Genomic DNA, 22,989 nt, shown 5'->3' on the forward strand with positions numbered 1-22,989 from the left:
TGCAAGGCAACAACGTCGTTACTCAGCAGCAGCAGCAGCAGATGGTCAGTAACAACAACAATGCGGCCGGGTTGAGCGGTGGAAACAAGCAGCAGCGTAGCTTGCTGCGCAAAAAACAACAGCAACCGACAGTAGCACTGCCTTCGCCGTTTGAGGCAAACCTTACCAGTTCCGAGGCACAGCAGGTGCGAAGCGAACCCATTGGGGAGGATAACAAGGGCAACTGCAGTGCTGGTGTGAGCAACGTTTCGCCGCTGCAGCAACAGCCACCACCCCGCGTCAGCAATGTGGCGATGCGATCTGATTATGAACAGTATCAGAAGCAGATGAACGAGATCCAGTTCCAGAAGGTAATTGTTTTTCATTGGTTTGATGGTTTTCATGTTTGTGCTAGAGCTTAGTATGGTGCTGTACCCTCTCCTAGCTTAGTCTACGTAACAGTTTGGACATCCTAGATGTGGCCATTGATTGTGATTCTGATTGTAATTTCATTGCAGAAGGCGAAAATACAATTCATCAGTGATGCTAAAGGTCCACCATCGACTCTTTTGCCACCAACGGAAACATACATCAATCTAGGCACACCCGTTCAAGGTAAGCTATACCAAAAAATAGCGAAATGAGTTGGAAGGGGATGTAATGTTTTCTATGGGTGTACGGTATGAAATTGATCTCTTATTTTTGTTCTGCTGCAGCTGGTAAAACATCAATCGACGGCAACAGTGGGCTTCTCTTTGGTACGCCATTGCAAACCAACTTGCCTCAATCGCAACAGCAGCATCTTCAGCTAGCAACAATAGCTGCTAATGCCGCTGGCGCTTCGGTTGTATCCACCGGCACTTCCGTCAGTCCGGCCACCGGAGGGACCAGCAGCGGTACACTTTTGACCGGCCCTTCGGAAGTGTCACAAAGCACTGCCATCAGCGATCGTCCAAAGGTTAAGCCCGTGTCGAAGAAAGATGCCAAGAATAATCGCAAAACGGCGGCAGCAGCAGCCGCGGCGGCAGCGGCAGCTGTAGCAACTGCCACGGCCTCCGTACAGCACACTCTTGCACAGCAGCCGCAGCAATCATTTTTCAGGCCGCTGGCGGGTAACAACTCGTCCGGCGGTAGTGGCAATTCCACCAGTGTCCTACAGCAGAACCCGATGGTGTCAATTTATAACAACTTGGTAAGCACTTCATGTACTTCAAAAACTCTCCTTGTTCCCAGATGGAATACAACTATGCATCCGGATGTGTGTGTTAACTAAAATGTCACCGTTGTTTATTTGTTTGTTTAGTCCTCTGTGATTCCAAGTTCCGAAGCGAATGTGCAAATGTTGCAACAATCGATGGCGAACTTGAATCTGCAGTCACAGTCATCCATAACGCCATCCACCATGCAGTCAGCACCAATGCCATCAAGTGCAAAACCGAGCGAAAAGAAGACGCTCGTGAATGCAGGAGAGGAAGTGAAGAAGAGCGACTCGGATGGGGCAAATGACACCGAAACGTTGGCAACTGCCAACGCCGGGAGTGAAAGTGGCAGCATGGTTCCTACGCCATCCGCTAACCCGTCGGTTATCACGAGCACCGCAGCAGCTGCAAAGCGTACATCGGGCGGCCAGATCGACGATGCCAGCAAAGGTCGATCGGCCGACCAATTGTCTGCAGCATCCTCCGCGCAAGAGGAGCGACAGTCAAGTTCGGGCAACTTACCGGCCGACGGTAGCGGAGCAGCGGACAAAGATGCAAATGCAACCGGCACGGCTACTACACCCAGCACCGCAAACGCCGAGGGTGCTAGTGATAGTGCGAGCAGCAGCAGCAGCAGTACGGGCGAAAGTGGTTCCACAGGTAGCGTTAACAGTAGCACCGTCGCCAGCAGCAGCCACTCTACAACGAGCACAACCAGCACCGATGGTAGCAGCGTGCCTCCTGGCGAAGCTGGCGCTGGTGGCGACGGCGAAGGCAGCACCACCAGCAGTGGCAGCATCAGCGCCGCCAGCAGTACCAGCAACAGCAGTGCCAGCAGTAGCGACAGCAGCACGACTACCAGCGGCAGCTGCGACAATAACACCACTGCCCAAGGCGGAGATGGAAGCACCGGTGCAGGTAAGTGGCGAAAGCGTCACCCACACACACAGACACATTATCAAAGTCATTCTAATTTTCGAAACAAACAAACAAAACCGGTGCAGGTAATGCCAATGGTGAAGAAGAAGAAGAAGAAGAAGAAGGAGGCACCGGCAGTGGTGGTAACGGCGGAACGATGGCCAGCCTCGATCCGGACAACCATTTCAACCTTTTTGCGATGGTCGATCGTAAGTTGATGCTCAAGCTCGCGCATCGCTTGCTCTGCGATACGTCCAAATCGCCGTCGGAAACGCCACCGCTGAGTAGCAGCTGCCCAGGGTCCAACCTGGACCCTCCCGCCTCCCCCCCGCCAGCGATGATGAACAATGCCGGTAGTGTACCGAACACCAAGAGTGGGTGGGGGTGGAGAATGGACAATAGTAGTACACGCGCAGCGCTTGATACGAATTGTCGCCCACCTTTCCCCCAGATCATGCACATTAGTCCTGTCCAACTGGACTATTTGCGTTCGATGGTGTGCATGACCAAACAGTTGAGGCTGATTGTGTTTCGTTCTCTCTCTCTCTCCCTTTTGCAGATATTGAGTACTCCGAGCTGTCGCGCATCATCTGCAGTTTCAGTCGCTCGGACATACTGCCTGCCCCCGAATTTGTGCAAGTGCATCAGCATATGCAAAACATCATTCAGCATAAGGGTGGTAGCAATGTAAGTACTGAACGAACTGGGCGCAATTGTTGTTTCCCCCTTGCAGGTGTTTTTTTTCCGCTGCTGGGTTTTAACTAACGCATCGTGCCCATTATTTCTACTGTTGCAGCCTATCAAACTCGGCGATTCGACCGACGGCCACCAGTATGCTGAGGAAGGCGAGGAACACCTTCCGATGTTTAACATCGAGGAATCTGAGGCAGACGGCATGACCGAGTGTGTTGGCGGAATGTATCCAGCGCTGGACGAAACACTGGAAACGTTCCACGGGGAGGACGGAACGGCCACGCAAGCGCACGGTTCGCGGGAATCGATGTACAACTACGAATGGGTGGACAGCATTGACGATGTGATCCATGTGCTGAATGGCTGCCCAGAAATTCCAATGGCACTGCATGTAAGTACTATAACGAGTCCGCGAGGAAAAATGACACTGGCGGGGTTGTTAGCACATACACTTATACCCTACTTTTTACCCCACAACAGGATATGGCTGCCAACTTCGGGTGTCAGGATATCGACATGTATGCAAATCTGATCGGATTAAATTCGTTCTGCAAGACACGCTGGGCGGGCAACCAGAACCAGCTTACGTCTGGTACGTCGTCTCCAGCCGAGGAGGACGGCAGCGCGGTTGCCCTTACCGATGAGCAGTGTGCGTACCGCCAAGGCCAAGCTGCCGCCAGCCAACTGCTGACGTTTGATCCGCAACAATTTTCAATGGATCAGATACAACTGCTGAATCAAATACACCAGGTACGTACCCGAGATGGGCACCGGTTACGTGTTAAGTGCAATGTTTAATAATTGAATTCATCTTTATCACAGGCATCCGCCTCCGGATCCGTATTACATCATCCGCAAGCGAGCAGCGGTGCCGACGGGCAGCAACCAAAGCTTGTGTTTAATGTCGACGCAGATAAAGCCTCGCAAGTGCATTTGCTATTTCAACTGCCGACTCTGCAATCTCAGCAGCAGCAGCAACAACAACAGCAGCAGCAGCAACAGCAGCAAATCGCGCAAGATCAGCAGCATGATCATATGACCATGCTTCCGAACAGTGGTCAACAGCAGTCGCAAGGCCAGCAACAGTCACTATCGCTGCAACAAGCGACCGGCCAGCAGCAGCAACAACAACAGCAGCAGTGTAACATTGCCACAATGCAACCGCATGCCGCTGCAGCAGCCGCCGCAGCAGCAATTCAGCACGCGCAGCTGCAGCAGCAATTGCATGCGCAGGGAATGGTCGCTGCCGGTCATTCCGGTTCCGTCACGTTGCAGCAACATCAACAGCAGCAGCGACAGCAAATGCAGCACCTACAGTCCCAGGCCCAGGGACAGCAGATACAACATTTGCAGTCGCAGCAGCAGCAGCAGCAACAACAGACACAGCAACAACAGCACTGTTTGCAGCACGCCCAAATGCAGGTCTCCACTCAAACATCCCAACAGCAGCAGCAGCAGCAAGTCGCATCCACCAGAGGCGAAGAAGAGATGCCCCCGCTGGTGAGGACGCAACACTTTGCGCTGATGGATAACAATCAGTCGGCGAATGCTGTCGCTGGCGGTGGCAAAATGGCCGGTGCCGGTGGTGGCAAAAAGGGAGAAAAGAATCGCAAAGAGAAAAACCGTGTCGCCGTCCCGGCAGTTCGCCAGGCACCGGCCGGACAGCAGAGTGCTGGTGGCAGTGGACAGCTGCAAAACTATCAATACGATACCACTGCCGGCAACGGGCGTTCGGTTGGAGGAGGGATGGACATACCGCCACCGAGCGGGGCCCTTCAGCCCTTCCACGCGGGTAATGGTATATTGCCCCCGCAGGGTGGATCGGTGGTATCGGAGCGTACGATTGATGTGGATTCCGAAACGGATTCGAACCACGACACCGCGCTAACGCTCGCCTGTGCCGGTGGGCATGAGGATATGGTGGAACTGTTGATTACCCGCGGTGCCAACATTGAGCACAAGGATAAGAAGGGCTTCACCCCGTTGATACTGGCTGCCACGGCCGGGCACGAGAAGGTGGTGGATACGTTGCTGCGCAACGGTGCAGAGATTGAAGCACAGTCGGAGCGAACGAAGGACACTCCACTCTCGCTAGCATGTTCCGGCGGTCGGTACGAGGTGGTCGAGCTGCTGCTTAGCATGAACGCTAACCGCGAGCATCGCAACGTGTCCGACTACACGCCACTCAGCTTAGCTGCTAGCGGTGGCTACGTGAACATCATCAAGCTGCTGCTCCAGCACGGCGCCGAGATTAATTCGCGAACCGGAAGCAAACTCGGCATTTCACCGCTCATGCTAGCGGCAATGAACGGACATGTGGCCGCCGTAAAGCTGCTGCTTGACATGGGTTCGGACATAAACGCGCAGATCGAAACCAACCGCAATACCGCGCTTACGCTGGCCTGTTTCCAAGGACGGCACGAAGTGGTAAGCCTCCTGCTGGATCGCAAGGCCAACGTCGAGCACCGTGCCAAGACCGGCCTTACCCCCCTGATGGAGGCGGCTTCCGGTGGATACATCGATGTCGGTCGGGTGCTGCTGGACAAGGGAGCCGACGTCAATGCGGCGCCGGTCCCTTCATCCCGCGATACGGCACTTACCATCGCTGCGGACAAGGGACATCTGAAGTTTGTCGAGCTACTGCTGTCCCGCGGTGCTTTGGTGGAGGTGAAGAACAAGAAGGGCAACTCCCCGCTCTGGCTCGCCGCCAACGGTGGCCATTTGGGTGTGGTGGAGCTGCTCTGCAGCGCCGGCGGAGACATTGATTCGCAGGACAACCGGAAGGTGTCCTGCCTGATGGCTGCCTTCCGGAAGGGCCACACGAAGGTGGTGAAATGGATGGTGGGCCAGGTGACGCAGTTCCCGTCCGACCAGGAGATGACGCGCTACATCAATACGATCAGCGAGCAGGAACTGCTGGAAAAGTGTCACGACTGTGTGAAGGTGATCCGCGCCGCCAAGGATCAGCAGGCCACGAAGGCCAACATCAACGCGTCGATCCTGCTGAAGGAGCTTGATCTTGAACGGTCTCGCGAGGAAAGCCGCAAGGCGGCTGCTGCCAAACGGCGCGAAAGAAGCGCCGTCGGGCGGAAAAGCGGGAACAGCAGCGCAAGCTAGAGATGGGCGAGGAGGGTGCAGCGGGCGACGGGAACGACGACGACGACGAGGAGGAGGAAGCCGATGACGATAAGGAGGAGGAAGAGGAGGAGGAGGACGTCGACAGTGAGCACGACGAGGACGAGCTGCTTCTTTCAGCTGTGATGCAACAGCAAGCGTCTGGCGGTAATAAAAATAAAAACCGCGGTTCCAACCACGCTGCCGCCCAGTCGCACGGTGGCAAGCAACAGCAACAGCAGCAGCAGCAGCAGCCGCTGAATAATCGTGAGAAAGAGAAGGAAGGCAAGGGCAAAGATAAGGAAAAGGAGAAGCACAAGGACACGGACAGGGAGAAAGGAAAGGAATCCAATCAAACTGCGTCCTCTTCCGCTTCGTCCGGTGGCAGCAATCAGCGCCAGCAGCAACAGGGTGCGAATGGGCAGCTGTACCAATACCGACCGATGTCGATACCGTACCAGGTGCAGGAGGAAGGTGATTCCGGCATCGATGCCAACAGTTTGGGCTCATGCTCCAGCTCGGAGGTAAAGTCGTCCTCGAACAGCAACGCCCTGGAGCAGAAGAAAAACAACAAGAAACGCAAACAGCAGCAGCAACAGCAGCAACAGCAGGCACAAACAGCACGCGGTGCCATTGCGTCTACCAATGCGGCCGGTGCTGCAAGAGCGGCGAAGGCAGCAGCGGTTGCCAACGCTACCGGTGGAGGTAAGTCGTCCAACAATGCGCATCAGCAAAGCAGCAGCAGTAACAGCAGCAACAGCAACAACACCAGCAACACCAACAACAGTCGTCAATCCAAGAGCCCGGAAAGTGGTTCGGCAGCAGCGTCTAACGGCAACACTGTGGTGCAGGATAAAAACTCAAAAGAAAAGAATCGACGTCAGCAGGAGAAAGAACAGCAGCAGCAGCAGCAGCAGCAATACAGTGGAGGACGGGACAAGCGCGAAAAAACGACGGAGAAGGAAAATGTCGCTCCGAAGGACCACGAGCGGTCGGGTGGAATGGCAGCGAGCACGAAAAACGAAAGCAAAAAATCCTCTTCCAACGATCATCATCATCAGCAGGCGGGCAGTGCAGGAGGTGGAGCGATGCACCACCAGTCTCACCAGAGCAGCAGTGCGGCTGGTAATCGTAAATCCATCATCGTCTTTGGATCCGGCAATCGGCACGCTGCCGAACAGGGTGATGACACTAGCGGTGGTGCTAACTTCTACAACACCACCAACGCTGGCGGAAAGAAAACGCACGGCAACAAAAGCAGCTTCTACAACACGGAGGACCATGGTCATCATAGTAAACTATCCTCCGCAAGTCCGATGAAGCAACACCAGCAGCAGGCGGCGTCCAGTGGCACTTCTGCCTCGCAGCAGCAGAGCGCAAATAGTTCGCAATCCAACTCGGCGGGCGGCGCCAAGCGTGAGGAGGGCTGGAAGGAAGTCGTTCGCAAGAGCTCTGTGCAGCAGGGTAGCGGCAGCGGTAGCAGTGGCACGGGAGGAGGCAGCAGTGGCGGGGGCGGTGGTTCTTCCTCCTCGCTAATGGAATGTCGCAAGGTGCAGGTGCCAGTGCATGCCATTTCGCGTGTAATAGGGCGGGCGGGAAGCAATATCAATGCCATCCGCGCTGCCACCGGCGCCCACATCGAGGTAGAAAAGCAGGGCAAGAGCCAGGGTGATCGCTCCATCACCATCAAGGGATCGCAAGATGCGACCAAGCAGGCGCACTCGCTGATCGTTACCCTCATCAAGGATCCCGACGTGGACATACTGACCATGCTGCCAAAGCACAACTCGAGCTCAAGCAGTGCGACAGCGAAGGGAGGATACGGATCTGCTTCGTCATCTGCTGCCGGTGGCGGATCTGCATCTTCGGCCGGCCAGCACGCAGCAGGGACATCTGGTGGTATTGGGTCTTCGTCGTCGTCGTCTACCACACCGGCACAGCAGTCACCAGTGATCGTGCCAGCGGCCATCATACCAACGAATGGTGCTGCACCGACCATGTCTGCTATAGTGGCATCAGGCGGTGTGGCGGCCGCAGCAGCAGCAGCAGCAGCGGCAGCGGCAGCAGCGGCAGCAGCCGCCGCCGCCGCAAACAACACTTCGACGGCCTCTGCCAAGGGTGCAAAGAATGTGTTCAGCTCTTCGAACAAAGCGGCGAGCGGTAGTGCCGCCAATGTCGTTGCTGGTGGAGCCACGGGAGCCAGTGCAGGAGCCACCACCGCTGGGCCAGTTAACACTAAAACTCCGTCCAGCCAAGGTTCCGCACCATCAAACGCAAGCTCACGGCCGACGGCGGCCAAGAATCTGTTCCTATCTTCTGCCGCAGTCGCTTCGCAGCAACAGCCGTCCCGCGGGTTGGCGGCAGCCGGCAGCAACAATGCCGGTGTGACTAGTGGCAGTGTGCCATATGCCGTGGCTGCTTCCACTGGACAGGGCAAAGATTCCAAGCGGCAGCCGACCACTGCACAAACATCACAACAGCATTCGTCTGCTGTACCGTCGGCAAACGGTGGTAGCACCGGTGCGAAGGGATCGCTCCACCAGTCAGCAACGGGCGGCACGGGTGGTTCCGGTGCTGCAACATCAGCTCCGTTCGGAAGCTCGGGAATGAAGGCCAAGAACGGTAACATCAACAACAAGGCATCAGTTGCTTCCAACTCGGCTGTACCACAGGCTGGTGGTACAAACGTTGGTGGCAACACTGCTGGCGCGACGGCTGGTGCACCAGGAGTGGCGGCAGGATCGTTTGCCAAACTGGTCGCATCCGACGGTGGAAATGCGGTGAGCAATACTAGCCAGAAAAAGAACTTCCCCAATGCCGGTGGTTCCATTGGCAGTGGCTCGAATTCCGTCGTCGGACCGCAGGGACAGCAACAGCAGCAACAGCAGCAGGTACAACAGCCACCAGTTGGTGTGATTGGAGGGCGAGCATCGGCACAAGTGCAGCAATCGCCGGCTAAAAGTATCAGTGGAGGAGCACCCGGTGGAACACTACCAGCACCATTTGGCAGCAGTGCTGCCAATTCAATCGGTGGTGGTGGAGTATCCCCGATTGGTTCCCACTTAAATGCATCCACTTCGCTACAGTCCGCTGGAGGAAATGGCGCAGGAGGAGCTGCTGGGCAGCAGAAGATATCGACGTTTATTCCTCCCATCGCAACCAGCGGACCAGGGCCAACGATTGTGGAGGCTTCCGCCGTACCGCCGATACCACCTATCAGCGTACCAAACACGGCCAATCCGCTAGCAGCACCGGGCAGTGGTCGATCGATAACCCCGATCGGGCAACCACCATCCTCATCGGCAGCGTCCTCATCCGCACCTACATCCGTTTCGATCGTTTCGTCGTCCGCATCGTCGACGGTAACGTCGGTGACTGGGCCGATCGGAAGTCGCAGCGTCACTACGCCATCGCCTTTGCTGCAACAGCAAGGCTCCTCTACCACCTCGCCAACCATTGGTAGTCAGCTGCACTCGAAGATGCAACCCATCGGACAGCAGCAGCAGCAGCAGCTTGCTCCATCGCCTCCACCCTCGAACGTGTATTCGCTGTTCAATTATCCCTTTACCAACAGCCAGTGGGGTGTGGGCGGAAACGCGACCGCTAATAATGTGGCCGATGTTGGCAAACCCCCACTGTACGGTGGCCACCAGCATCAGCAGCAGCATCAGCACCTGTCGCATGGAAATATGCCACCCCACCATCATCAGCACCAGCACCACCAGCATGCCGGTGGTGTAGGTGGTGCAGGTAGTGGTGTGTTGGGCACCTTCATGGAAAATCCGCCAACGCTGCAGGTATGTGTATTTTAAGCCGTGTGTAAAAAAGCTCTCTAAAACAGAATTTCATTAAATTAAAAAAAACCGACAATTATTTCCCTTGCCTCTTTCATAGGTTGACGCATCAAAGGCGCCAGGATATCGCGGAAACGCCATCTCGTCGCCGGTTAGCTCGAAAGCCTCGAGCAATGCTACCACACCGCCAGCCTCTAGCATGTCCTCGCATCAGCATCAACATCAGCCCCAACCGTCTTTACACCCGGTGGTGCAGCTGCCCAACGGTGGAGGTCCAATGCATCTCCATCACCATCCGCCGCAGCCTCACTCGCACCAACAGCAACAGTCGCTAGGACTGGGCCATATGCTGAGTGGGGCAAATAGCGGCAGCAACAGCACGTCGCCACTTGCCGGCCTGGGCGGTCCACAGCAACAGCCACCGTCGTCGGTGGTCGTCTCGAGGGACTCGGGCGTGTCGAACATGGTCGGCGGGGCACACTCCGTCTCGTCGGCGTCATCGTCCATGTCGTCATCCAGCTCGGGCGGGGGACAGCATCAGCATCAGCCATCATCCTACCAGTCAGCCAATGAGCCGCCAAACGTGGGCATGAAACCGACACCGCCGCCACCATCAATGCACGGGGGCGGCAACAGCGCGCAGGGCAATGGGCAAGGCGCTCCCGGCGGAGGCCTGGGCATGCTGCGCTCGATGATGAATCTTTCCTCCCACATGCGCCACCCCGTTGGGGGCAATGGGCCGCCGGACTACCTGGGTGGAGGGAATGCTGGCGGTCGCGATCATTCGGCCGGTCTAGCGCCGCAGCAGCAGCCACCGGTAGGAAGCTCCCGCCCGCCGCCGTCGATGTTCGACAATGTCGGAGGTCTTGGCGGTAGCGGTGGCGGTGGTCCACCCGATTCACTGCAATCTTCCTACCAGCCGCAGCTTGGCCTGGGTGGCAACGGCAATACCGGCCTGCCGCCCATCTCCCGCCTGAATCCGAAAGCGTCCGCGTTTTCGGGTGGAATCGGCCCGTCAGTCATGCCGCCATCGCAGCACCAACCGGGCAAGATGAACCTGTCCAACAACCATCAGCCGTACGGTGGTGGTGGTGGTAGCAATGCGGGTGGCGCAGGCACCGGAATGTTCCACGCCCCGCCGCCAATCGGTATGGGCGGTGGAAAGTATCCGTCGATGTCATCGTACAGCCTGGCGCCGGGACGACCGAACAGCCAGCAGCAGCACGGTGGTGGCGGATCCGGTGCAGGTGGCAACAGTGGACCGCCTCCGGTTGGAGGCATGCATCACCGCGGCGCTGCAGGAGGAGGTGGCAGCAATTGGTTTTCGTCCGACTTGAGCCACCTGCAGCGAGACAACCTGATGGGCATGGAAAATGGGCTGGCGATGGCATTGAATGCAGCTGGCGGTTCGCCGAACATATCGCCGAACAACAACAACAACGCGCCGCATGCCATAAACGGTGGCGTTGGGGGACTTGTGCCTCAGCACCAGCAACAGCAGCAGCAGCAACAACAGCAACAGCAATCGATGATGGAAGATGCACGAAAGCTGCCGCGTGCCATCGGTACCGAGCGGGCCTGGAAGTTCGGCGGAAATGGTAACGTCGGTCTCGTTGGCAGCGGCGCTGGAGCTGGCGGAGCAAGTGCGGGCGGTGGCAACAATGGCGCAAACATGTACAATGCCGGCATGGTAACGGCATACGTCGGGCTGGATGGACCGGATCTAATGAACGGTGGAGCATCGCCAGCGGCAATGGCGGCGGCGGCGGCGGCAGCAGCGGCTGCTGCATCCGGCAATCAACCGTGGATGAGCATGGATAAGAATCAGTTCATGGGCAGCGGTGGTGGACTGGGCGGATCGCAGCAGCAGCATCAGCAGCAGCAACCGCCCCTTCCCTGGCTAACGGCGGCGGGAATGAACAGACAGTACATGGACGACATTCATCTACCGGATCATTTCCAGGTAACATTAATCACAATCCTAACCGCTGTGATATCGGTAAACAATGCTTTGTTTTGGTTTCTCTCTTTTGCAGCAGCTTCAAATGGATTACCATGGTAACATTGGTGGTTCTGGACCCAGCGGGCCGAACCCACCTAACATGAACTTCATGCAGTATCCGTTCACACCATCCAACGATATGGCGGGAGCGGCAGAGCTGCGACCACCATGGGAACATGAGAAGCACGTAAGTTCCTCCCTCCGCACAAACAATTAAATTAAAGTTGTGTTGAACCATCATTCTGACGTACTTTTCTTTGCGGATTTGCAGGGCGGCTGGTCGCAAAAATGGTCCGGACACTAGATGGAAACGCGAATGACCGGCTGGCTGGCGGCTGACCATGTGACGAGGCTAGTTGAGATGTCGAAAACCAGTTGTAATAATATACAATACCATAACTACCACTTGCTTCAACCAACTGCAGCAATTAGAAAAGGGAATAGAAAGAATAAGTGGGTGAAGGAAAGTCATAGAAAACCAGCTAGTAGAGTGTATCAAGTTTTGGTAAGTTGGCCTCTCGCACTGCGCGGTGTTGATAGTTGATTCTGCCCATATTCTCCATTGCGTGCCGCTTGCCTGTCTCAAAGATGGGATGGGGTGGTGTTGATTCATCGATACAACAACACAATCACAACTCCACAACCACACACAGCACACACACATAACACATACTATCCTCTGGTCAGAGATCCCGTTCGCATGCCTGCGTTATATATGTTACAACTAGAGTGTCAATGCTGCTAAACAGATGTTTCAAATCGCTAGTACTGCTGACGTTAACACGTATAATCATACAATTCCTCTATAAAATCAGTAAAGCAAATCGCGCATCAGATCGCGCACACAAATATGAAGTAGTACTGAGGGGCAGCAACTGCTGCACTCAAGGGTGTGCCCCAAAACAACACCGATATTTAGTTTTCAGTCGTTTTGAATGTACGCTTATTATGGTACAGTTTATAGCGAAGCAACACACTAATGTTCATTTACAGTGTATAGGTAAACGACACTATGTGCACCATCTCGTTCTCGGTAATGGAATATAAGAATATATGTCAAGATTGTACTTTTGTGCCTAGTTTTGTTTTTTTTGTTTTTGGTTTCTTTCTTACACCCGATGTCACTTCAGAGAGGGGATCATCGCTCTGAGCATGCCGAAACGAACGCTATGAAAGAGAATGACCGAATTGACAAAAGAAAGATTAACCGTTCGCGGGACACGTTACGGTGTAGAGGAGCTCTTTATACATACACACCATAATTTTTGAGTAACAATGTTTACATACAAAGTGTGTTCGATCACCTTGAGCAGTGCAACAACGACACTACCGCGCAATCCCTCAAACAGCAGAAGCACCACCAGAATGGGGTCTAATCGAACGGTTCAGTTTGGAGGCTAGTGCCGTTAACCCGTGACGCGATATAGGGCCATTATCGAGCCACACAAAGTCTAACGTATAGTATAAAAAGGATAAAACATACCACTACTATAACACCTACTAGAGTAATATCTACTTCTACTCCGTTACTACTATCCACTTATAAGCTACTCTTTGGATGATGCTACCCGCAAATAAACTCACGCCTATGAAATTAACAAAAGCGAAAACATGCAAATGATTCACAGAAAGAGGAAGAAACAAACAGTATAATTCACTCACTCACCACTCAAACACTTAAAGCCATACGCTGCTGCTACCCAAGCTTAATGAAAAATTATTGACTGGTAAAGGATATGTTGGAAGCTTAACTAAAAATAGAACAAACAAAACACACGGAACTAACGGCTACCACCGGGTTCATCCGCGCCCGAGTGTTGATGGGTGGTGGCTCAACGTAGTTTTGAATATCTATTGTGCATTCAAATACGAAGGGCAGGTTTGAATTTTAGGATTTAGCGTTTAGATAAAGCAAAATCTACTCAACCAACCAATAGTTTGTTCTTTCTCCCTATGCGCTACAGGCGATCGATAATGGTCGAGATCATCGCGCGCGCGGCACCCATCGGTAATTGGATTAGTTTAGTAAAAAACAAAACAACTAACGTAGAACATAGTGAGACAATTTGGCGTAGAAGAATTGACTTAAAAACAGTAATGTACTAACGTTTAGCCAGGAGGGTGCTTGAAGAGAGAAAAAAAGTGGTGGACGGCTTGGAAGAACACAATTTACAAAGCACACGTATGTTAAGCCCGGCAGGAAAACTAAGAAAACTGAATGAGTGAAAACTATTGGAACATTTATAACGCATAACAACACATACATTAGATTATCTTGGCAAATACAGAAAATCCCATTCTTTAACCTCGGCAGTGCAGAGAGAGGCAGTATGCTTTCCTTTTAACCCCAACTATCGGCACGGAAAGGAAGGAGAAGAGAAGAGAAAAAAAGTGTTTCTCCCCCCCGAACTTTAAAATCACGCGCCATCAATTTGTTTTTAAGACGCTTTTTCGCTAGAATCAAACCAGTGTTTCGTCGTTTGGCGAGAAAGGGCATATAAAAAGTAGCAATGCAAAACGGGGGGAGGGAGAACTATTACCACCACTATCGGCAGGCGGACGTAATTTCTGCGTAGATTGAATAACGAGGCGCATGGCATTCATAGCCGTAGAACTTTAGAACAGTGGATCCCAGTTAAATACACAGAAAGGATCTGCAGCCAAACAACAAACAGTGCTTTACCGGTCTTTTGCAACACAACACGACCCAACCATGATCTGGAAGAAAACTCTATAATGTGCATTTACAGTAGGACGACAAATGCTGCTGCTACTACTACTGCTTAAGCTGTGCTGTGCTGGGCAGATAGATTAAGCAACACACTCTGAGGGATGAATTGGATGAGCGCTCCTCCCCCCCTGCGCTCCCTGAACACTCTGTTTTCAATTGGGCCTTGAAGACGGAGAGGAAAGCACGGGCGGGGAGTAGTGAGAAATATGCCAAAATCATCTATATTTCTTCGCTTTTCGTAAACGCGCCAGTGGTTGAAGTTTCGTATCGAATACGAACAACAGCAACCCCAAAACGATGAACGCTTAGTAAACGATGCTAGAGCACTAACATAGATTGCAAAAAAAAAAATGCATTGCTGCAAGTATAATGTGTGTGTGCATAATAGAGTGTGTTTAACAAACAAACGATCATGCATACATTATTTTGCTATACGTTTTATTTTTCAATTGCAATGCAGAAGAGACGAGCTCGTCTCATCTATTGCAAGCGCAGTGGGAATGGAAAGGAGGTGAGCCGAGCCGAGCGCAAGTCATTTCTGCAACGCAGGCACACACACAGCCGTGTATTGCACATTACGATATAAGTAAGAAAATGTAAACCGATCGAAGAGTGAAAAGAGAATATCCACTGGATGATTTCAAGCGATACGACGACGCCCGCCACAAGATGCTGCTGCGAGCCACATATACACAGAGACGAAAAGGAAAAGTGGAAGATAGAAAGAGAAAGAGAGAGAGAGAGAGCCAGCCCATAGGGCGTCAATGAAACAGTAAGGGGGAAAGTGGAAGGTATGTTAGCAGGAGGAAGAATAGTGCAAGCGCATTGAGTTATAAATGACGATGGTTATCTACTAATTACCAACTATATGGAGAAAACAAAAAAAAACAAACACATACATAATGAGATGAAGTGGGAGACGACGGAAACAGTGAACATATAGAGAGAAGGAAAAAACGAACAGTTATAGAAATAGAAGCTGCGCTAAAACGTAGAAGAATAGTCGCAACAAAACACACGTACACTCCCTCACACACACCTATTACACTAACAATTATACACACAAAACACACACGCAATGTGGTGGTGGGAGAAAGGTGCAGCGGGAAACCAGATCCACCCACACGCCGAGTGCACGTTTACCGGCAAAGTTGGTAAATGTGGGGCGGGTTTGTGGTGTTTGTACACGGAGGATGAAGAGAAAACATGATGCAAAACAACAACAGCAGCAGCAGCAGCAGCAGCAACAGCAGCAACAACCGCCGCGCGCGCAACCCTTACAGATTAATGATTACTGATGGATTATTGAATAATTATTATTATTATATATTATTATTCTATAAATTATATATTATATTTGAAAGGTAACCAATATAAAAACTGAAAACACGGAATATTATAAGTAATGAAGCAGCAAACTCTAAACAACCAACACATTATTCTGCCTCTCCCCGTCATCGATGGTACTGATGCACGTGAATTGGTAAAGGGCGAACTATGATTATCACCATGATGACATTGGTTGGGGAATTTCCAAACAAAACAGACAAACTCCATGCTTGATTTTACTATAAATTTTTTATTCATTTCTTTTACAATTAGTAGAATAGAAAAAAATATGATGATGAAATGGCAGCTACCTTATTTACTTTTGGTGGAAGAAATTTCAGATGATTCATTAGCCCCCGTCCGTTGCCCTATCGCTTACAGTCTATTCGAGAACTATTGCATTTCGATCATATTTGTGGCACTGCCGAATCAAATTGCAAAAATATCTTAGTATTGCTCATGCATGGAGAGATGACGCGTTGTAATGTGCATCAAGTCGCTCCCCCCCCCTCTCCACTGTCTGTTGCGGGTAGGAGGTTCTCACAGCTCGAGTGTTTGAAAATGCGTCGCTCGACCTCCTCCTGCATTTTCTCCACCTTGCGCGTTTGCTTCTTGATGTTATCCTCCATCAGCTTGTGCGTGTCCGCTTTGGCATCGCTGTGCTTGTGCTTCTCGAGGCTTAGCGCATGCTCCGCGTGCATGTGGCGCAGCTTGAGCAGGCGACTTTCGTAGTGCAACAGCTCCACCTTCAGTGAGGCCAGCTCGTCCGCACTAAAGTCACTGGCGAGCGCGACCCGCCACAGGCCCTGCACCTTCGGTTCGACAAAATCCTGGCTCTTCGGTCCCTTCGAGGCGATCCGGTCCAACCGATCGAAGTTGTCCCGAATCTCCCGGTGCTTTTCGCGCAGCTGGTTCGATTTGTGCAGATAGGCGTGCTGCTTGTTGGCGCCCGGCTGCGAACGATCCGTCTCCTCCGCCCGATCGACCTCATTGTACCGATCATGCTCCTCGTCGTTGACTGCGTTCAGCAGCGCATCATCGTCGCGGCGGCTTCCCTGTCCAGCGGCACCGCCATCATCATCATCGCCCAGCCGCTCCAGCAAACTGTAGTAAACATCGATCTTCGCCTGATGGTGATCGAACTCTTCGCGCAGCGCGTCTAGCTCCTCCTTCGTGAAGCCGGCCGACTCGGCCTTATCCCACAGCTTGTTCAGCTTTTTGTCCTTGAAGAGGCTCTTGTTTTTGTACGTGTCCTTCTTCGGCGCCCCGTCGGACGATTTGGCCAGCTTGTACTTTTCCGGATCCTGCGTATCGTCGAAATGTTCCAGCAGCCCGTACGTGCTCATGATGCTGACCAGCTTATTGCGCAGCTCGGCTTCCTTCAGCCCGTCCTTATCTTTCTCCTTCAGCTGTTTGTACGTTAGTTCCTCCTTATCGTGCAGCTTCAGCTCGGTGTACAGCGACTTGAGCTTCGGTTCGGTGAGCCGCTGCACAAACCCATCAGTTTAGCAAGAGCGTAATTAGTTTGGGGATTCAGTCAGTCAACGGGGGGGTTGTCCACGCATACTTACATGTTGGGCCTTGGTCCACACCAGGTTTAGCTTTGCCATGCGGAATGGTCGTTGAATGTTTCGGAAATCCGGCTCGTATATTTCCGAGTCGGGCAGTGCGTTTGCGTGCTTGGAATACTTGCTATGCGCTTTTTCCGATTGCACGACATGTTTGCATACTAGAACTGTAAATACTATTGCACACAATCTTGTGAATAGCGGCATGGTTAGTGTGTGTTTTATGCCGCGTTTTCTTCGCGCTGTGGGACACAATTCCTACGACTAGCTCATTAACTTTACTGCCCTGTGCTGTTGGAAGCGATGATGCGGTTTTTGGAACCCGATCGTCAGCTGACAGTTTGTGCCGTGGTGAATATAAACTGCTCGAGTGGCGAGTGGCGGTTTTCTTTAGCATACTCACCACGCTCCAGCATGCTTGAACATTTAAATGCCCACAAATACCGTTGCGATGCAATCAAAGAAGGCTGAAAGCAGATGAAGTAATTTAGCATTCAGATACCAACGAATTGAGAAGCGGGTTTTTTGTTGCATCGTTCTACTTCCCATGTGCAATGGACTTAAAGGTAAGTTTAAAGTTAACTAAAACCCCACGAAAGTTCTACAGTGCATAAATTATCGCTTTTATTCTCTCTTTTCTCTCTCCAAAAGATTCCCGAACAATGGCTTGAGTTTCCTGAGGATGTGGAGAGCACGGAAATCATCCCGCATCGCACATCAAGCACGGAAGATTTTGAAACCGACGCTGCAGACCTACCATACGAGGACCACGATCAGTTCGAATTCGATCGGGATATTAATATTCCGACAGCAGCAACATCAGCAGCAGCCGCACATCTTGATAATGACGAAATATTGCTCATCGAAGTGTTAGTCCCTATGCTCTCGAGCAGCTCATACGAACAACGACCACTTCAAAACAGGCATCGAAGAAACGACCGAAGGAGAAGTTCTCGCCGATCACGTCGATCTCGAAGTCGCCAGAGAAGACGGTCAGAGCGCAATCGAAGAAGGCGGGAAGAGGGCGGCCCTGATAGTGAGATTAGCTTCCACAGACGCTCTAACCGATTGTTTAGCCGACGTATGCATCCTAGATCAGCCCGGGGCAATAATCCAACACCATGACGCTTCCTCGTGAACATTTCGTTCAAGAGATACAAATTTCAAGTAAGATTACCAAATTTTCTCCATTAATCAAGTATACCGTTCTAGAGCGTAGCACGGTCTAAAAAGGATACATGTATTTTTAGAAGAAATATAACATTTCTCAGCGAGAATTCCTTTCATTCAGTTTGTTGTTACACGATGAACGCGACACGTGCTTTTTGCATTGTTAGCAGTACGCAAATGTTACCAAAATTTTAGCGTCCCACTTAATGGTGGATTGCTGAGTGGGCCACATTCACAACCAACCAGAACTATCAGCTTTACAGTTTTACTGATGAATCGTCGAAATGGCTTGCCCTTTCGACTCTCCAATACTATCCAACCGAGCAAAACCCGGACGGGCATTCCAGCAAGGGGTTTGGTGCCGTTAGCTAATTACTTTCGCTGAGGCTCGCGTTTTTATGCTCCGGTGGCAGTTTGTGTAGCCCCCGTGCTAACCTTAACCGAAAACAAGCCGCCAGTGTGTAGTGTGGTGCGACGGTTCTTGCTATGGTGAAAGAACTGCAACGCCGTACAAACATAACAACAAATACGCCCGTGCGCCTAAGAGCCTCCGTCTCGGGTTAGGTGGGGTAGAAAGGCTCTTCTGGAGAAATTATCCCCAGTCCATCATTCCTCCCATCCCACCCTTGTGGTCCATCGCGAATAAAGCACAAAAGAACGTGGCGCCGTGAATTCCGGTGTACAGTTGCGGTCAGAAGCTGGCACGTTCCGCACGGGAACGAACCGATCCGAACGTACAAACCCGTAAGGTGATTGCCAAGTGATTGCTGTAAGCATGACGGTGGTGCAGAGTAAGGTGAAACTGTTCGCCCGATTGTGGCTGGTGGTGGTGATTTTACTACTCGTTCCTGGTGTACGTGGAGTAGATGGTGACAATGAAATGCCGCCGGCGGCGCACCGGAATCGGTACGGCAGCTCGGTGTCAGTGTGAACACAAGGCGGCTGGCAAACGTGCTGGGGGACGAGTTTATTAGCTTCTCCGCCAAACCGCAAGACATCTTCGATGGCCAGGGCAACCCGATCACCGAAACTAGCTTCCTGATGGCGCAGAGTCTTGGCGGTACCTTCCTGAAGGTGATCGCGGACTCGTCGCAGCTTCATCTGCAAACAACCGGCGGGCAGAGTGTGATCGGCAATCCGGACGACGTCGAGTTGGTGCAGATTAGTGCTAGTGCATGGCAAGCGTTCTACGATTGGGCTCGGCGGGCCAACATCCTGCCAGTGTTTGTGCTGGACTACCCGACCGACGGCGGCCAGTGGGACGTAAAGAAGGCACTGCGCATTCTAACCGCGGCCAGCGCGCTTGGCATCGACGAATGTCGCTGGCAGTTGGGAAATGGTAAGAGATCTTCCTGTGAGTGGATTTGAAACGTGAAAATTTGTGCATGTTGTATATTGTGTCTTTTCTGGTCCACACTTTGGCGATTGCAGGACTCGTTAAGGACGGTGTGAAGTATGCGGATGATTTGCGAACGTTCCGCACGATGTTGCAAGCCTTCCCCAAGCAGAACTGGACGGTTGTAGCGTCCGAACTGAATCCACAGCTGGTACCGCTGGAAGACGTTCAGTATTTCCATGCCAACGGGGACAGTCTGGTGGATGCCATCACGATCTCGAGGTAAGATCCAGTGCAAAGAAGTTTTGTTTCATCTATTTTGATATTTCCATTAGTTTAGCTTAATGATAATAATACTTGTGCTTCCTATTTCTACCTCATAGACCACGATACGATAGTGCGGCCTGGAACTACACCACTCTGCAGCGGGATATTCATCTTCGTGGCCTGTCTAAGCAACGTCTTCCGATATGGCTCGATCTAGTTGCCGATTACAATCGTAGCGAGGTGGAGGCATCTGCTGATACGGAATCTACCGCTGCTCCTACTTGCTGCAAATCATGCGTCCAAGAAGGCCTCGACTATGCTCGAACACTCGGTGAAGCTGCCCGCGGTGGTATTAGTGCGGTATTTCAGCCCCTACAGCGGGACGATATTCAACAGTATTCGTTACACTATTTAATCTCCGCGCTGTACAAACAAACCGTCGGTCACAAAGTCTTCCCCGTCCATTTCAACCTACTTCCCGCGGGCGAAGAACCCGGCCAAACGTCAGTGTACGCATACTGTACACGCAATCGTACCGGATCGCTTACGCTCGTGCTGGTGAATGGTGAGGAGGAGGGTGCGACCAACGCCACCATCAAGCTGCTGACACGGTCCCTTTCATCTCCGGTCGAGCTGTTCCTGTTGAGCGTACAGGACGGACAGCCGATGGTGAACAATCTGCCCCTGGATGCGACTGCGACCACCACACCGCCCAGCATAGAACCGGTCAAAGCGGTCACGACCCTTACGCACGGTGTCAGCTTCTACGTACCAGCGCAAACGATCCTGTTCGCTGTCATACCCGGCGTCCAGGTACGCGAATGTCGCAACGATGCCCTACCCGAACGTAAAAAGCTTCCCCGGGAGCTTCAGCACGATCGTACCTCTACCGATCTGCTGCTCGAAGAACTCATCGGCGAGCTGTTGGCCAATGCGCCTCGCGACACGCTGCAACGCCGGCGACGTTCGCTAGGCGAGCAGGACAAGCCCACAATTAAAGCCAACAAGAAGTGGAAACGATTTCACGCTCGTTTCACTGATGCGTCACAAAGCGATGGTCTTGCGGAAAGCCTCTCGGCGGTTCTCGCGGACGCGCAATCGACCGTTGGGCCGACGGAAAGGACAGCGCGTGGTCCCCGCCAGACGCAAGCATACAAGCGGCAGCAGCGGCGGATTCGCAACAAGGAAAAACGCTCGGAAATGCGCAACCTGAAGAAAATGAAGCACCCGTTGCGCGAGGCCCGACGGGAACGGTCGAAGCGTGGCGATTTGCTGAAAGCACGCCGATCGGCCGCCCATCCACATCGCCGGATTCATCAGCGTTTGTTGAACCGGATGTCGGCGAAGCTGGAAAGCCGCAAAACGAAACGATCCTCGCTGGCGGAAGCCGTCAATGAGCCACCGAACTTTGGCGCCGGCAGCGATGAGCAGGACGAGCTAGGCCAACGGTCGGACTTTCCGCTCGGCGATGTGCACCTAGTTATCTCCAAGGGAGGCAATGGCGATGGGGAGGTCGAATACGTGCCAACCGATGATGATGACGACGATGATGATGGCGTTGAAGTTGGCATGGTAGAGCGAAAGCAGAGCTGGAGTGGGGCCCGTCATCGACCGGCAATTCGGCGAAGGATCTCGGTGAATCAGCGCGATTTCTATCGTTTTGCTCCGGTCTGGGATCGAAGCCGAACTTTGGAGGGCGGTCAGGAGCAGTCTGACTGTGGCCGGCGACGCACGCTTCGTCGCGGTCCAAAGGATTCGGAAGCGCGGGAAACAAAGCGCATCGATCGGTTCATGTCCATTGGGAAGGAACGGTCGGAGGAGGTGAATGCTATGGAAGCAAAGTCGGGTCAACCGGAGACAGCATCTACTAGAGAAGAGTTTACCATTGCCAAGAAGGAAGAAGTGAGGCTTGATTCGGAAGAGGGCCAACGACAGCAAGAGCCTGTGGAAGAGAAATCCCAGGAAGAACCCACAATTGTTTCTGGCGAGAACCACGACCAAGTAACGGATCGTACGACGATGCCTCCTTCGGAAGAGGAAATACATCTCTACACACCGGCACCACGCACGAGCGAGGAGCAACAGAGCGTGCCGCAACTTGATCCGATCTGGTCGCTGGAGTCGTCACCTGAATCATCCGCCGAAGTGTCTGAGCTGATGCACAATCGCTACAAACGTTCGCTCCAACCATCCGCAGAGGCTTCGGTCGAGTCGCAGGAAGTGCAGCGGTTGGAGGACTTTTTCCGTACGAACGCAAAGCTGCAGCAAAAGTTTGCCGAAATGTTTGACCTGCTGCTGGAGGCCATCGAAGAGCTGGATGCGGAAGAAAACGATGCCCGCGAGATGAGCGACGATGGCGAAGCTGAGCATGATGGTGACGAGGTGGCGGAAAGAGCCGGAACTGGCATGCCGTCCCACAAACGCTCCAAACGTAACGTCCTGCTGCACCCACAATCCTGGGAATCCCGGGAGCGGTCGAATATGATTCATCGGCGGGAACGATCGGAAGAAGATTCGTACGAAAATCACATCATTGCAGCAGCCCAACCCAAGGCACCGTCGAAATCGCTGGCGGAACATGCTGGCGGTGTGCAGACGTCGCAAGAATCGCAGCAACCAGAGCATGAGCAGGACAGCGATGAGGGAAAACCGGGCGCGTTCATGCTACGGTCGGTGGTGAACTTTATGCGAAGAGCGTCCACCGAGTTTCACCAACTGTTTTCCAGCTGGTTTGGAAAGACCGCGTAAAAGAACATAGGCCAGGTGAGGGGTCGAGGGAAATGCATGTGGGTAACACCTATCGAGTAAGTTTGTATGTAAAATAGTGTTTACTAGTTTAGTTAAATAAAGTGCCTGTGGTTTCTTGCTTAATTATGATGTAGTATTTTG

General features: G+C 52.7%; 4 protein-coding genes across 4 annotated transcripts; 3 read left to right on the forward strand and 1 right to left on the reverse strand.

Annotated features, from left to right (window-relative positions):
* The first annotated feature begins 15 nt into the window (after nucleotides 1–15).
* LOC120893783 (ankyrin repeat and KH domain-containing protein mask-like) lies at nucleotides 16–15,308 on the forward strand. Its single transcript, XM_040295883.1, is given in 13 exon segments — nucleotides 16–350; nucleotides 498–594; nucleotides 696–1,171; nucleotides 1,283–2,096; nucleotides 2,183–2,449; nucleotides 2,656–2,783; nucleotides 2,893–3,180; nucleotides 3,270–3,539; nucleotides 3,612–5,859; nucleotides 5,862–9,700; nucleotides 9,798–11,660; nucleotides 11,734–11,886; nucleotides 11,971–15,308. Coding segments are annotated over 13 exon segments (10,785 nt in total). The 5' UTR covers nucleotides 16–41; the 3' UTR covers nucleotides 12,004–15,308.
* A 680-nt stretch (nucleotides 15,309–15,988) lies between these two features.
* Nucleotides 15,989–17,652, reverse strand: LOC120893786 (alpha-2-macroglobulin receptor-associated protein). Its single transcript, XM_040295888.1, has 2 exons — nucleotides 17,331–17,652; nucleotides 15,989–17,246 (listed from the first exon to the last, which is right to left on the reverse strand). Exons 1-2 carry the CDS (start codon nucleotides 17,532–17,534, stop codon nucleotides 16,251–16,253), a joined length of 1,200 nt encoding a protein of 399 aa, XP_040151822.1. The 5' UTR covers nucleotides 17,535–17,652; the 3' UTR covers nucleotides 15,989–16,250.
* A 130-nt stretch (nucleotides 17,653–17,782) lies between these two features.
* On the forward strand, nucleotides 17,783–18,617 carry LOC120893787. Its single transcript, XM_040295889.1, has 2 exons — nucleotides 17,783–17,893; nucleotides 17,979–18,617. Exons 1-2 carry the CDS (start codon nucleotides 17,882–17,884, stop codon nucleotides 18,450–18,452), a joined length of 486 nt encoding a protein of 161 aa, XP_040151823.1. The 5' UTR covers nucleotides 17,783–17,881; the 3' UTR covers nucleotides 18,453–18,617.
* Nucleotides 18,618–19,272: 655 nt separating this feature from the next.
* LOC120898163 lies at nucleotides 19,273–22,974 on the forward strand. Its single transcript, XM_040303624.1, has 4 exons — nucleotides 19,273–19,288; nucleotides 19,375–19,836; nucleotides 19,929–20,115; nucleotides 20,217–22,974. Exons 1-4 carry the CDS (start codon nucleotides 19,273–19,275, stop codon nucleotides 22,846–22,848), a joined length of 3,297 nt encoding a protein of 1,098 aa, XP_040159558.1. The 3' UTR covers nucleotides 22,849–22,974.
* The last annotated feature ends 15 nt before the right edge of the window (nucleotides 22,975–22,989 follow it).

The sequence above is a fragment of the Anopheles arabiensis genome, chromosome 2, assembly GCF_016920715.1.
Source record: "Anopheles arabiensis isolate DONGOLA chromosome 2, AaraD3, whole genome shotgun sequence".
NCBI classification, from domain to species: Eukaryota; Metazoa; Arthropoda; class Insecta; order Diptera; family Culicidae; genus Anopheles; species Anopheles arabiensis.

Bases quoted from the DNA above. Each gene is read 5' to 3' on its own strand.
- LOC120893786 (XM_040295888.1), bottom strand. From the start codon at position 17,534: ATGCCGCTATTCACAAGATTGTGTGCAATAGTATTTACAGTTCTAGTA. The intron at 17,247-17,330 runs GTAAGTATGCGT...GGGTTTGTGCAG, and splicing joins TGTGGACCAAGGCCCAACAT to CGGCTCACCGAACCGAAGCT.
- LOC120898163 (XM_040303624.1), top strand. The intron at 19,837-19,928 runs GTAAGAGATCTT...TGGCGATTGCAG, and splicing joins TCGCTGGCAGTTGGGAAATG to GACTCGTTAAGGACGGTGTG. The intron at 20,116-20,216 runs GTAAGATCCAGT...TCTACCTCATAG, and splicing joins GATGCCATCACGATCTCGAG to ACCACGATACGATAGTGCGG.